The sequence below is a fragment of the Mirounga angustirostris genome, unplaced genomic scaffold, assembly GCF_029215605.1.
Source record: "Mirounga angustirostris isolate CCGP_5_RB_7025 unplaced genomic scaffold, mMirAng1.0.hap1 SCAF_9, whole genome shotgun sequence".
NCBI lineage: Eukaryota > Metazoa > Chordata > Mammalia > Carnivora > Phocidae > Mirounga > Mirounga angustirostris.
The window spans coordinates 19,989,736-20,005,339 of record NW_026991717.1 but is presented as its reverse complement, the minus strand read 5'-3'; the positions used below and the strand labels follow the sequence as shown (position 1 = coordinate 20,005,339).

Here is a 15,604-nt window from a genome sequence, read left to right as displayed (position 1 = left end):
GCACGGGGCCTCGTTGTGTGCTTTCAGGCATCCGCATGCTGGACGGCGACGTGACGGATGTGGTTGAAGCCAAGTCACTGGGCATCAGACCCAACTACATCGACATTTACAGCGCCAGCTGGGGACCAGATGATGACGGGAAGACGGTGGACGGGCCTGGCCGACTGGCTAAGCAGGCCTTCGAGTATGGCATTAAAAAGGTGTGAGTCTTCCAGGGCTACGGTGCATCTCGCCAGGGTGGGGAGGGAATAGTAAAAAAAAAAAAAAAAAAAAAAAAAAATTAGCAATTAAAAATTAGAGTGACACAAGCCAGAGCCCCCAGAATGGGGCCAGGAAGGCCCTGCCGTGCCACGACCAGTGTGAGGGAGAAGGCATTTCAAGGCTCAGGGGAGTGGCTGTCTACCAACCAGAGCAGAAGGATTTCACCTTGTCATAGAGAGGCTATTCTAGCAGGTGCCCGCTGGTCACCCACCAGGCCCAGGACTCTGTGCCTAGAAGCCTGACAGCTCCCAGCTGAGAGGTGTGGGCAGGTGGGCCCTAGGGGTCTTAGTCTGACTACCTGGCTTGTTACTTGTGGAGGTGGAAGGGGGTGTCCTGGGCCTCAGTCCCCCTGACCACAGAAACACCCAGCCATGGAGTTTCCTGTGTCCATCACGGAGTGTGCACTCATCCAGCACCCCCACCCCCACCCCCACCACCAAACAGCAAGTCTTGGCCTTGTTGCCCTCCCTGCCAGCACACAGCCTAACATGTTTAGGATTTCTTGGGTAGAGCCTCACGAGGGACTAAACAGAGCAAACATCCAAGCACAGGTTCTCTGCTGACCAGCTGAGGGGAAGCAGAGGAGACTTGCGGGCTTGTTCTCCACCGGCCAGGAAGCCCACCCACAGTCACTCTGGGATCATTAGTCCTGGATCCTTGGGAGTCAAACATGCAGGGGAGGGGGGGCGGCGGAGAGGGACCTGGAGATGACTCAGTTCTTATAAGCCAGCTGGTGAGGCAGATTTCTGGGCAAGGACAGCTTCTTGGAGCAGACAGATGGAGCTGCGGTCAGTGTCCGGGTGGCCCTGGGTGGCCCAAGGCCCAGCCCAGAGTACAAGGTATGGCCTGGTGATGCTGGTGGGGGGTTGGGCAGGAAGTCCAAGCATCCCTGGGCCAGCATTTGTACTTCCGACTTCTCCTATGGGAGGCAGGACAGTAGGGCTGCAAAGGCGGGGGTGGTTCCGGTCCCTTTTATTATTTATGCTTTAGAACGTTTTTTAAAAGTCCTTATTTTATTATAACCTATGTGCCATGATTAAAATGTGATTAATAAGTAGTTAATGAACAAATAAAATATTATCAGAGGATCCTATTAAAAGCAGCCTTTCTGGGGCGCCTGGGTGGCTCAGGCGTTAAGCGTCTGCCTTCGGCTCAGGTCATGATCCCAGGGTCCTGGGATCGAGCCCCACATCGGGCTCCCTGCTCCACGGGAAGCCTGCTTCTCCCTCTCCCACTCCCCCTGCTTGTGTTCCCTCTCTCGCTGTGTTTCTCTCTGTCAAATAAATAAATAAAATCTTTAAAAAAAAAAAAAAAAGCAGCCTTTCTTTGTCTCCCCCCCCATCTCCCCCCACCAGTCCTGCCCTATAGAGGACCAATTTTTTTTTTTTTTTAACTCTGTTCCCTTTTTTCTTTCTTCTAAATAATAGGATTTGACTGCTTTTTTGGATAAATTGAGTTTGGTCATTTTCTATGACTTTTTTATGGGGGTTGAGTATTTATCTCTTAGCATGTCCCCAACCTTGGCATTTGACCTCATGGTCATGCTTGGGACACCACCCAACTGCCTTTGTCCCCCGTGACTCGAAGAAAATGCAGAGGCTGCTTCTGTCAGGTTGCTGAGCCCCTGAGCTGTGCTAGGTGCTGGTCCAGGGATGCTGGAAGGTTCAGGTGTGACCAAGGCAGCTGCTGCCTCCAAGGGGCTGCGAAGTAAAACTATCTTATCTTCTCAGTGCTCGGCTCCTACCACCCACTAGATCACATGGATCTCACTCTTGATGACAAGCGGGACATCCTAAAAGTTAAGCTTTAATTTAAGCTGTCAATTAGAAATCGCATCTTCTGTGTGGAAGTTACTGCTTGGAATGGTGTTAATCCTTAACGTGTCCTTCTCTGAGATGATTTCGAAAGATCTGAGGTCTCAGGACAGGGCCCCCCCATTTCCTGGAGAGGTCAATGATTGTTTTCAAATGATTGTTGGGTGTCGCAACTTCACTTAGCTTTGCGTCGACTGAACCTGTGCGGGGCTTTGGAAAGTCGGGAGCTGCAGAGAGGGGCTCTTTGCATTCCAGAGTCTGAGCAGCACTGGCTTTACTAGGGCTGTCAGGGGAGTGAAGAAGGTGCAAAGGGGACCGTGTGGCTCCCCGTCATTCTTGTCACAGTTTCTTGAAATACTGAGGTCATTCCATTTTTTCCCCAGTCATTCTGAAGTAAAATATGTCATATAGGGATCCTTAAATCGTAGCTGTGTGAAGTTGTCACTGAAAATCCTCCTCGTAATTTGATGATCTCAAACCAGACCACGTTTCCCCCCCATCTGTTTTTCCTCCTCGATGCCCCATTTGTCAGCTACAGTCTTTTTCTGTCAAGTCTCTGACTTCATCTCTGGTAGATGATGTGGTTTTGTGGTAGGAGACTTCGGAGGCCATCATCTGGCACAGAGATGTGCCTGATGTCGGTCTTTAGGAAGCCTTACCCCTCGCGTGGCTTGTCATCCCAAAGGGGAGAGGCAACATCACTGAGGCTGGAAACACTGGCCTTGTCCAGATGCCAGGCATTTGCAAGCCCTCAGGCACAGTGCTTTGGAGTTCACAGATGAACCCTTCACCCAGGCGAGGGGCTGAAATACGTTTGGATCAGGTTGAGGTTGTGACTTTCCTTAACAGAAACACCCGTTCACGGCTAGGGTAGAACTGTTCCCTAGAGCTTCTGTCCTATGGCTTCCAAGACATGGGAAGTGAAAATATAATCCTCAGAGACAGCTAAAACATCTCATCACACCTCAGATCTGGGTGTTTCCTCCACCTCATTCTTTGCAGGAGGGAGAGAGGTGTTTGATGCCTTGACAAACCTTGGAGAATGGATTAGTCTAGGAATAACTACGCAGCGTAAGGTGGGAGATGGGGGCCTTTGGCATTTTAGGCCCTTGTTCCTCAAAGTGGGGTCCAGAAGCAGCCATGCGGGCATCACCTGGGAGCTCATTAGAAATGCAGAATCTCGGGGCACCCCCAGACCTACTGAGTCTGAGTCTGCCATGTAGCAAGACCCCCATGGGGTGACCTGTGTGCACACTCACGTATGAAGAGTACTCTCTGGGGACATTCTCTGTGCTGCTGGAACAATAAGGTTCTAGGCTCCACTTTGCAAAATGACAGCCTTTCATAAATAATTTAGAGTGGGGTGGGGAGCGTCTTAGAGATGATTCTCATGCACTAAAGATAGGCTCCGTTGGGTTAAATACCTTTCCATTTTGATTTAAGTTTCTTTGAACTAGCCTCCAATTAATCTCTCCCTGTAGGTAATTATATGCACAGACACACCCATTTCTACAGTACTTGGTGCCTTTTTTCCAGAAGGTTGACCTTTTGGCTAAATGTGAGTAACCTTTCTGTGGAGCTCTTAGCCATGCGGACAGGTCCACCAGGGAGACGTGGAAAGCAGTGTGAGTAAGGCAGCTTTGAGCAGCGGGACTGGGTAACCACGAGGGACCTCCCGGGGGCTCCATTGAGAGCCTCAGGTTAGAAACTGGAGGAAAGGTCAAAGTCATGACAAATGGGCACAAAAGGGCAAGGAACTGTTGTCCACTTGGGCTACAGAGTGGAGAGTCATGGGGCTTTCCGAGCGGGTGGGTCCGCTCAGCCCGGGGTGGACTTGAACTTTGGGTGAGTGTAACGCATCCAGTCAACAGCAAGGCTTCCATTGGACTCTATGGGGATCACAGAATTTTGTTGCAAGTTTTCTTTAAATTGGCCAGTTGTTGAGCATAAGTATCAATTTCTTCCCACATGTTTGGAAAGGAGGGTCCTTGACAAGGACACCAAAGTAACCAGTCCTGTGGGTCTGGTTTCATGGAAATGGGTGTTGGCGCTGTTCTCTCAGGCTGGCTGTGCATCACCAGCAGGTCCAGCCACTCGGACAGAATGGGTCAGGTCCGTCTTGGGTTAGTTAATCTTAAACTAGTGTTTGGGACTGGGGCGAGCACTTGGTTGGGTCAGAAATCCTTGATTCTGTGGGTGTGGGATGAAACAGAGCTGCAGGAACCGACCCTGATGGCCAGTCTTTCAAAGACTTGCTTTCACATGTATGTTCTGAAAAATAAAGACCTACATATAGGTGAAGCTGCTGGCTTTGACTGGCGTTGACCACCTGACTACTTTATTTTTTTTAATATTTTATTTATTTATTTGAATGAGAGAGAGAGAGCATGGGCAGAGGGAGAAACAGACTCCCCGCTGAGCAGGGAGCCCGATGTGGGGCTCAAGCCCAGGACCCCGGGATCATGACCTGAGCTGAAGGCAGATGCTTAACCAACTGAGGCACCTTGGTGCCCTACCTGACTACTTTAATGTGTACCCGTGGGCAACTCATAGGATGGCCCCAAGCGGCTATGGATTCTGGACCATGACCCATTTACCTGTTGAGTCTTCACCCAGAATTCATGGTCCCACCCCCTCTTTTCAAAACCTTGCTCTCCAGGACATGTGCTTCTTCCACTGGGTTTTCAGGAAAATTCGCCCTCTGCCCCCACAGGACCAGCTCTTTCATTCCCCACAGCTTTCGATCTCGAACAATTAATGTTATAAATAAGTTCAGCCATCAACTTTCATCTCAATCATACTTGTGGCACCGCTTGTCTTTGCAATGCTAGGTCGTCAGGATGGAAATTACAGGCATGGCTCTGGAGTAGAACAGCTCATACGAGGGCCCTTGATTTTCCCCTGAAGAGCAGAGAGGGCTTTCTGGGCCATCGTCCCAGTGCAATCCTGTGATTTTGCTGTTGTAAGGCTCTCGCCAGAGGCAAAAATGCTCTATTAAAATGAAACAAGAGCCCACAGAACCATGTGGCATCCCTATGGTCTGAACACATCCTTCTCAGACCCTTGGAAGGGACATTCCGAAGGGAGGACTCCAGGCCGGCGCGAGACCCCGCCTGCCCACGAGGTTCTGGCTGCCGGGGCTGACGCCTTGTTCTCCTTCTGCCCCTCTAGGGCCGGCAGGGCCTGGGTTCCATTTTCGTCTGGGCCTCTGGGAATGGCGGGAGAGAGGGGGACCACTGCTCCTGTGACGGCTACACCAACAGCATCTACACCATCTCCGTGAGCAGCACCACCGAGAACGGTTACAAGCCGTGGTACCTGGAGGAGTGTGCGTCCACCCTGGCCACGACCTACAGCAGTGGCGCGTTTTACGATCGGAAAATCGTGAGTTCTCTTGGCCAGGTGGAGAGCCTAGGACGCACGCCTTCGGCCCTTTGGGGGCAAGTTTCTTTCCCTCTTCACAAAAAGAGGAGCCAGGTTGAGGCCAGTCTGTACCGGGTCCCAGGGTACTGACTTTACCCATCGGTGAACTGGTTGTGCCTTGAGGGAAACCCCAGTCCCTTGGCAACCACCCTCAGAGCCTGCCTTTCTAATTTTTGCACAAAATACCAATTAAAACCCTCTCTTGGCTTTAGGGATCTAAAAATAGCATTTAAGAATGGGGTACCTTCTCAGCACCATGCCTCCTTTTAGCTCTCTAAATTTCTGTGGTCACATTGCTGGGGATCCAACTGACCGGTTCAGTTTCAACGTGCCAAATAGAGTAAGAGAAAATCTTAGTTTTATACTGAAACCTTTTAGAGATCCAAGTGTTCTTCCAGGCGGTTCTTTCCCCCCAACAAAACGACTTTCCCTGGACACTTTGAATTGAGCAGTGGTTTCTGTCTGTTCCATTCACTTCAATGAACACCAGCGTGATTTATCCTTTTAAAAAGGGACTGTTTTCTTTCAGCATATGGGTGGAATGTGTGCTTTCTTCCTTCCCCACAGGCTTTCCTACTTTAAGAAAAGTAAAGAGGGGGAGGATTTTGAGCCGAAATTAATGCAGAATTCAAATGCACAGTCATCAAGTTGGTTTTTAGATGTTTAAAAAAATGAGACCGTGGAGCTGGCCAGACATGGTTTAATTTTAAAGGATGCTCACTAGCATCTTTTTATTTCTCCTGCTGCTGAGCCACATCTCTAGAAATTATTTGTAAATTTATTTTTTACATTCTTCAGCGGGAGCATGCAGGCTCCCTGCTCCCCGCTTTTCCCCGCACCTGCTGAAAGGTCAGCCACACGGCTGCTGGGCCACCAGCCTGGCAATGGCCCGGGCTAGTAAACAGAGGTCTTAATTTGTTTTCCTTTTCTACCGAAGCACGCGCCCCTGGGACAGGCGGCCGAGATTCTGAATGGTATCCTGTTCATTTAGGAATCTAGCTCATTTGAACACAGGCTTGCTGGAGTCTTGTTAAACAGGCCTGCTGGCTGGAGGCGTTCAAGGCGGAGGTCTTGTCATTGAACGCTTTGTACCAGAGGCTTCCTGCTGGGACTCCTATGTCTCCCATCCCTGGGAGCAGGGCTTGCTGCTTTATTTGCTTAGTTAATCACACTGTGTATGCACACACCTTAGCTACAAAATGCCTTAATTCTTCTTTCTTTCTTTCTTTCTTTCTTTCTTTCTTTCTTTCTTTCTTTCTTTCTTTCTTTCTTTTTTCTTTCTTTCTTTCTTTCTTTTTCTTTCTTTCTTTCCTTCCTTCCTTCCTTCCTTCCCTTCCTTCCCATCCTTCCCTTCCTTCCTTCCTTCCTTCTTTCTTTCTTTCTTTCTTTCTTTCTTTCTTTCTTTCTTTCTTTCTTTCTTTTTCTTTCTCTCTTCTCTTCTCTTCTCTTCTCTTCTCTTCTCTTCTCTTCTCTTCTCTTCTCTTCTCTTCTTTCTCTTCTCTTCTTTCTCTTCTCCGAGCAATAACATACGGGCCAGAAGGGTGCAGTTAAGAGGAGGGTAAAAGAGAAAATCACTTAGTGTACTTCCTGGGCTAGGCTTCTCCTCTGAGAGTATGGATGGCATTTTTGCTGGGGTTTTTGTTTTTGTTGTTGTGGTGGTGGTTGTTTTCAGTTCAACTAGAGCCGAGCTTTTGCTCTGAGTCCTCCAGGAGGACCTGCAAGGGGATGGACTTCTCTGGATGGTTGGCAGCTTGTAGGCTGTGCGGTTCAGGCAGGTGTCAGCTGGAAATCAAGGCTCTGTCCCATCCCGTACTCTCTGTTCCTCTCTGTCCAGCGAATGCTGAGCCATATTCGCCTGGAGGGAGGGATTGCTCGGGGCTGACATATGACTTTTAATAAAAGGAGTAACGCCCGGCAGAGCATCGCTCACCCATTCATTCCTTGGCTTTCTTTCATTTGCTGTCCTGGAGCAGAGTTCCACGCATGACGTTTGGTCTCAGGAAGCAGGGACTGCCCACCTTGGTTGAGCCATCCCCTCCCTGCAGGGGAGGGGGGCCCTCTGCTCACTCCCCAGTTCTCAGAGGTTGGAAAGCCAGCCATGGGCCTCCCCTGCTCTTGGGAGCGTGGCCGCCTGCCCAGACACCCTCAGTGTCCCTCACTGGCCACCATTTACTGAATGTAAGTATGTTTCAGGCGCCAGCTATGACTTTCACCAGAAAGAAGCCTGTGAGGGACGCATCATTAGGCCCATTTGCAGATGACGATCCTGGGGTCAGAGGTTGCATCCTTGTCTGGACTTCCCTGCCCTCAGCTTCCCTTCCTAACAGCAGGATGCCTCCAGGGGGGTAGGAGAGGAGGAGGCTGGTCTCTGCCAGGAACCTGCATGTGCATGAGACGGGCTGGATCCTGTCTCCTGGGTGATTGTCAGCCGGAATGTGATGAAGGAAGATGCTCCGTTGGGGAGGGGATCTGGATTGTTATGACTGGGGAAATTCATCCTCTAGGGTTATGTAGATCAACTCCTAGAGCCTTGCTGTTGGTGTGGCTATCAGTTTCCTATTTCTCTCGTAACAAATTATCCCTAACTCAGCAGCCTAAAACAGCACAGAATTATTATCTCAGAGTTCAGGAGGTCAGCAGGGCAACAGCCTCGACTGCGTCTCTGTTCTGAGCCTCCTGAGGCTGAAATCCGTGTGCTGGCTGGGCTGTGTTCCTTTCTAGAGGCTCTAGTGGAGAATTCATTCTGTGCTCATTCAGGTCGTTGGCAGATTTTAGTTCCTTGTGGTTATAGGACTGAGCTCTGGTTTCCTTGTGGGCTGTCTGCGAAGGGCTGTTCTCAGCATCTCCAGACTGCCCACATTCCTTGGCTTATGTTCTTCTATCTCCCTCGTCAAAGCCAGCAAAGATGTTTTGGGTCCCTCTTCTGCCTCGGCTCTCCGACACACTTTTCTGCCTCTTTCCACTTCTCAGGGCCCGGTGAGGCCATGGGGCCCACTGGACAATCCAGGATAGTCTGGCTGATTTAAGGTGTGCTGGTTAGCAAACTTAATGCCGTCTGCAGCATGCACGGGTGTAGCTCGAGGGCCAGAATCCCATCTAGCACTGCACGTGTGGCACAGCTGAACCCATGTGTGGTGATTCCACGGTGCCGCTTCTCCGCATCAGTTCAAAGACAAGGGACAAATCAGGCTGTGCGCTAATGAGGTCCAGAATCAATATCCCCACCCGGCCCGGAGTCAGTGCCTCAGAGGAAGGCACGCAGAGCCCCCTCGGTTTGCAGTCAGCTTTGCCTTCCCAAGGAGAACAGCCAGCTTCATTGTCCCACAAAGCAGGCCCTGTGAAGGTCACGAACACTCCAGGTTCATCTGCTGCTGCAGATGGAACTGGGTGCTTTAGGACACTGTCAACTCTCTGAGGAGGACATCCTGGTAGAGAATGATCTGTGACCTTCTTTGACCGATCTCTGATCTTCTGGGTAAGGGCAGGGGTGGTCTCTGGGCCACCTGGGCACCCCCCGCCCTTGTTTCCAACTGCTCTGATGTCAGGGGTGACTTGGGGGTCGTTAACCTGGGCTATGGCAGGTGGGGACTCTGCCATGGAGGGCCACTCTTTGTGTCCTTCTCTTACCTTTGTGTCTCAGCACACACATCTGCAGCCATGAGGTTGTGCGGTTTCCTGCTGCTTGTCTTCCCGCCGCCTTATCTCCCTGTCCCCACCTTGTGATTAGCTCACTCCTGCCGCAGGTCCCTGTTCTATGTTTGAGAGCAAAGCAGATTAGCAGCGAGGAGCAGACACAAACCTTGATTGGGGAGATGCATCTGCCTAGTGCCTCTTCCGTCCCTGGGACCGGGGGCCACACCTGTCCAGGTGCAGCATCTTGAGTAGCCTCTGACCTCTGACATCTTTTGAGAGCCTACTTCGCCTCTTGCCGCCCTGTCCCCCAGGTCACCACGGATCTGAGGCAGCGCTGCACGGACGGCCACACGGGGACCTCGGTTTCAGCCCCCATGGTGGCGGGGATCATCGCCTTGGCTTTAGAAGCAAAGTAAGTTCCCACTTGCCTCCCCTTCTTTTCCTTTGTTTTCTGTACGTTTTTATTACAGTAAAATACACATAAAGGTGACCATTTTAACCAATTTTTTAAAAGATTTATCTATTTGAGAGAGAGAGAGTGCGCACATGGGGGGGGGGGGTCGCAGAGGGAAAGGGAGAAGCAGACTCCCCGCTGAGCAGGGAGCCTGGCGCGGGACTCAATCCCAGGACCCTGAGATCACGACCTGAGCCGAAGGCTGATGCTTAACCGACTGAGCTACCCAGGTGCCTCCTCCCCTCGCCCCATTTTAAGCATTTTTAAATGTACATTTCATCAAGCACATGCACCTTGAGTAACCATCACCACCGTCCATCTGTGGAACATTTTCATCATCCCAAACTAAAATCCTATACCCAGTAAGCAGCAACTCCCTGTGCTGGTCAGCTAGGGATGTCATAACAAAATACCACAGACTGGGCAGTTTAAACAACAGAAATGAATGACCTGACAGTTCTGGAGGCTGGAAGTCTAAGATCAAGGTGTCAGCTGGGTTGGTGTCCTCTGAGGCCTCTCTCCTTCGTTTGTAGATGGCCACCCTCCCCCTGTGTCCTCATACAGTCTACCCTCTGTCTATGTGTGTGTCTAGATCCTTTGACCTTTGATCCTTTTATGAGGACACTGGTCATAGTGGATTAATGATCCCATGTGACCCTAATGACCTCTTTAAAGACCCTATCTCCACCTACAGTCACATTCTGAAGGACTGGTGGCAAGGGCTTCAATATATGAATTTGGGAGGACACAATTCAGCCCATAACACTCCCTGTAACCCCTCCTCCAGGTCCTGGCAATCACCAGTCCACCTTTTGTCTCTATGAGTTTGACTGCTCTAAGCACCTCGTGTAAGTGGAATCACATAGGATTTGGTTTTTTGTGACTGGCTCACATAGCAGTGTCCTCAGGGTTTATCCACGACGTAGCACGGGTCAGGATTTCCTTCCTTTTTAAGGCTACCCTTAATGGATATGAAGAGACTCCTTCCCTTCTTTTTCCTTTTTAAAGCTCACTGTCTCCTGCCCTTCGTAGGACCACAGAGAGCTGGGGGAGCCAGAACCCCAAGCCTCCCTTCCATTCTGCATCACGCTCCAAAATCCCACTTCAGGCCGCTACAGGTGCCCTTTTTAAACTTTAGTTGATAGGGCGCCTGGGTGGCTCAGTTGGTTAAGCGACTGCCTCCGGCTCAGTTCATGATCCTGGAGTCCTGGGATCGAGTCCCGCATCAGGCTCCCTGCTCAGCGGGGAGTCTGCTTCTCCCTCTGACCCTCCCTGCTCTCATGTGCTCTCTCTCATTCTCTCTCTCTCAAATAAATAAATAAAATCTTAAAAAAAAAAAAAAATTTAGTTGATAAACTGACAAGGCAGTGGTGATGTTTTATCTGTCACAAGCCAGATAAAAACTCTGGAGTTGTTAGTGTCCGGATGGGTCAGAAAGAAAAGAGAGTTTGCTACACATGCAATCATGGTGTCAAAAACAAATTTAGTTTAGACGTCAAAACGGGCTCAGAACAGCCCCGCCATTTGAAGTAGTCCGTTGTTGTCATTGAAGTTTTTAAATGATTCAGAAAATCCTCTTTGGGTTGCTTCGATCCTTATAATTATGGATATTTGCATGTTGGTTTGTCCAAGGCAAAAGAGCATGCAACTCAAACGTTACCAGTTTAACAAAGGATTAGCTAAATATTTTTTAATTTTCAGGCCAAAATGTTGGCTTCTGTGTCCTGAGGCTCTTTAAAAAAAAAAAAAAAAAAAAAAGAATTCTAAATAATTACTTACTTGTGTGGAAAGTGGCATTCACATACTTAGCAATTCATTGTTTTATAGTTCCTTCCATCCCTTATTGGAAGCATGCAAGGAATTTTGTTAGTCAAAACTAAATAGAAAGCAAGCTTCATTTCATGCTGGCTTGTTCCATTAAACTTGGCCTGTGGACACATGAAAACTCTGGTAGTCATCGTCCTCGCCCTTTTAGCTCCTCCATAAATTCACAGGTGGCTAGTCTGAAAACAGCGTTAGCTCAGAGCCTTTAAACCTGCAGGACTGGTCAAGGAAGGGACAGGTTATAACAAGGGCCCCTGCGGGCCTGAGGTGAGGAGATTGGAGACTGGGATAGTGCACGTGTCCAGGGAGCAGGCCTGGTGCTCCTGCGCCTAGCATTGCCTTCAGACCCTGTTCACTTGTACGTGAAAGGCACCCCAGCAAAGCCAGATCGTCCTGGGTGGAGGAGGTCTCAGGGGGTCAGGGAGGGCCTGTGGATAGCATGTAACAAAAACGAAGAAAGACCCTCGTGGGTACGAACTGTGCATAGGTTGTCCTGGTTTGTGGCCGTCCTGGGATTTCCCATCAGTCCCATCTTTGCTGAAAAACATTTCCAATGCCATTTCTTAGCTATGTTTCTCATACAACTATATTTCTGATTTTATTACCAGAGTCCAAAATAAAATGATGTCTTCATAATGAGACAGTTTCTAACATTCTCCTTTTCTTTGCCCACTCTGTCCTGAGTTCTGCGGCTCCTGCTTCCTGGCACCTTCTGCTGGAGCCATCCTTGATAGGCCCCGCAGTACCTTGCCGGGTCACACGGGAAACAAGGGGTGCAGCCCCATCTACTCTGGTTGAGTTCTAAAGCCTGTGTCTATACGCAAGAGGGCGAGGCCTTGGGCCATGTGGGGCCTCAGAATCCCCCCTGAACAATGACGTTGGCCATGGGCCCTCAGGAGGGGCAGTAGGGCAGGGGAGGAAAGCCAAGCAAAGGCCTGGAAACTGGACTGATGGACACAGTTGGGGGGAGGTGGCCAGGAAGCCAGTGAGGTTACTGGCACAGAGGCAAGAACATGCTGGAGAAATCAGAGAAGACCGGGCGGGGCTAGCACCTGGAGAGTGAGTCCCAAGGGAGGAATGTGTGTGTGCCCCAAGACTCAAACCACGGTGAGGTCCCAGTGGACAACAGGCAAAGAGGTGGGAACGTGACATGGTGCAGCCACTGTAGGATCTACTCTAACCATAAAAGGAGGAGATACCTCCAGTACCCATCAGTAAGTGAATGGATACACACAATGTGGTCCATACAAGCCATGACGTATTCTTCAGCCTTACAAAGGAAGGGAATTCTGATACCTGCTACGTACAATGTGGATGGACCTGGCGGACATCATGCTGAGTGAAACAAGCCAGTCCCAACAGGACGTACTGTGTGATTCCATGTATATGAGGTTCCCAGAGTTGTTACATTCAAAGAGACAGAAAGCAGAATGGTGGTGGCCAAGGGGCTGGAGGCAGGGGGAAGCAGGCAGTTAGTGTCTAATGGGGACAGCGTTCCACTTGGGGAAGATGAAAAAGTTCTGGAGATGATGGTTTGTGATGAATATACCACCACGTGCAGGTCCTAATGGCTCTGCCCTGTGCACAGAAAAATGGTTAAGGTGGTAAATTTTCTGTTACGTATATATATATATTTTTAAAGATTTTATTTAGATTATATAGATTTTAAATTAAAATTATATAATTTTAAATTAAAATTATAAAGATTTTTAAAGATTTTATTTATTTATTTGAGAGATCAAGTAAGCGAGAGAGAAAATGAGAGAGGATAAGCAGGGGGAGCAGCAAAGAGAGGGAGAAGCAGGCTCCCCACCGAGCAAGGAGCCCTACATGAGGCTCGATCCCAGGACCCTGAGATCACAACCCGAGCCAAAGGCAGATGCTTAACAGATTGAGCCATCCAGGCGCCCCCTTTATGTATATTTTTAAACACACACAAAGAGTGGGTGCCTGGAAAGACAGTTGTAACCACTGTGGGGGTGGGGCAGGCACTGGGTCAAGAGGAGGGGGTGCAGGTCCTTCCAGCCTCTGTCTGTGACCTGGTCTTGATGCTGTGAACAGAGGGGGTTATGATAGAGTATCATCAGAAGATGCATCCTGGTTTCAGAGGTGTTTAAAAAAAAGGGGGGGGCGGGACAATATATCTTAGACTCACAAAACTCTGATCTATGCATTTTTATTAGTGGGCATGTGTTCTTTCAATGAAACGTTTCTACTTTGCACCAAAACAAATGTATTAGAAATTTAGAGTTACTAAAATCTTGAATTACAGTAGGTAGCAGGTGGGTCCACACCAGGGGCAGGGAGTGGGGGGTGTGGGGTCTGGGCAGATGAAGGCTCAAGCATGCTTTTGTGCACCATAACATTTGCTCGTCCTGATGAAGAATAACCCCCAGGACTTAGAAACATCAGGATGTCCCTCTCCCCCTGCCACAATTTCTTCGGTAGCCCTTGGACACACTCAGGTACCTTGGCAGCAGGGCTGGGTTTTTAACGCTATGGATTTTAGGTCACCCGCTGCACTGTTTTATCTTAGGATTTAATCCCTGGAAACCATTCTTTACAAAGAGGTTATGAAATAAACCCTCGCTGAGGAATGGAGCCTGCAGGGCTCACTCAAGTCCCGACTCAGGGCTGGCCGATGGGCCTGGGCAGCCGTCATTTTGACCCGTGAGGGCTTGGGCTTCACTGGTCTGTCATTGTGTCGTTGCAGTAACCAGTTAACCTGGAGGGACGTCCAGCACCTGCTGGTAAAGACATCCAGGCCGGCACATCTGAAAGCCAATGATTGGAAAGTCAACGGTGCCGGTCATAAAGGTGCGCTGGCAGCTCCCATTGGGCTGGGCGGGGACCGGACAGCCTGTCCCAGAGGACCCACTGGGTGACCTGCTGGAATCTCTATTAAAGGGGTGCCAGGAGCTTCTCCAGAAGAATCCCCAAATCCTCAAAGAATCACAAGAGTGAGAAATACGTAGCTAGAGAATTAAGAAAAGTAACCTCACACTGACGTTAAGAAAAAAGCCTAAGATCAGTAGAATTCAGGGTTCCCTAAACATCACGACTTTTGCCATCCAGAGACCACCTGTACCAAGTATTGATGTAATAGTTCTCTTTACATGGACTTGCATTTTTTTTTACATAAAGAAATATATTTTAAAAAGAAACTTTATTATATCTAGTTAATCACGGGTTTGAGGTAGATTTTTATTTTTTTTAATGCACATCAAAACAAATCCATGACTGTTAAGATACATACTGTTTGTTTGTGTGCCACCTAAGGGCATCTTGCATTCTTAGTCCTGAGTAGCTCTATGATTTGGAAACGGGCCCTCAGTTTCCTTATCTGTACAATGAGGACACTGAGATAGTTATGTTTTAAGTTATTTTTTTTTTTAAAGATTTTATTTATTTATTTATTTATTTATTTATTTATTTAAGAGAGAAACAGCATGAGAGGGGAGAGGGTCAGAGAGAGAAGCAGACTTCCTGCTGAGCCAGAAGGCCTGATGTGGGACTCGATCCCAGGACTCCGGGATCATGACCTGAGCCGAAGGCAGTCGCTTAACCAACTGAGCCCACCCAGGCACCCGTTTTAAGTTATTTTCTTTTTTTTATTTTTAAAGATTTTATTTATTTATTTGAGAGAGAGAGAATGAGAGAGAGAGAGCACGAGAGGGAAGAGGGCAGAGGGAGAAGCAGACCCCCTGCTGAGCAGGGAGCCCGATGCGGGACTCGATCTAGGAACTCCAGGATCATGACCTGAGCCGAAGGCAGTCGCTTAACCAACTGAGCCACCCAGGCGCCCCGAGTTATTTTCTAACCATAAAATTTCTCTCTGTGTTATAGAAGTAACTCAAGGCTTCTTTCCCCAACCCAGTCTGACAGACCTAGGTTCCATGAAATCAGCCCACAGTCAGGGCTTGTAACCCAGGTATTTGGGGCCTCTCGAGCAGATAATTATAGGACTGTGCCACAAGCTTTATTTGCCTGCTTTCTACCAGAGCTACTTAAAAAAGATTTACATTTGGCCCGGGTATGTTAGGGAGGACTTCTTTTTCCTTTTCTGAAGCTCAAGCCCAACTATTTCGACACGGAGCCTGATATTACTCTCTGTAAAATATAGGACAAGTGTTGTCACTCTAAGTTCCAGGGGACATTCCTTTTAATAAGAAAGCCATTGATCAGGCCTAATGCA

General features: G+C 49.0%; 1 protein-coding gene across 4 annotated transcripts in view; it reads left to right on the top strand.

The window, feature by feature from the left end:
* Window positions 1-15,604, top strand: part of PCSK6 (proprotein convertase subtilisin/kexin type 6) — a 182,342-nt gene that overhangs the window by 97,089 nt on the left and 69,649 nt on the right. For all 4 annotated transcript variants that reach the window (XR_010404901.1, XM_045899531.3, XM_045899529.3 and 1 more), the window contains 4 exons: window positions 28-200; window positions 5,247-5,459; window positions 9,443-9,543; window positions 14,123-14,226. Coding sequence is in view for 3 of the 4 variants with exons in the window: in XM_045899531.3 (XP_045755487.2) it covers window positions 28-200; window positions 5,247-5,459; window positions 9,443-9,543; window positions 14,123-14,226 (591 nt within the window). In the remaining variant the exon portion in view is untranslated. The remainder of the gene's footprint in view (window positions 1-27; window positions 201-5,246; window positions 5,460-9,442; window positions 9,544-14,122; window positions 14,227-15,604) is intronic.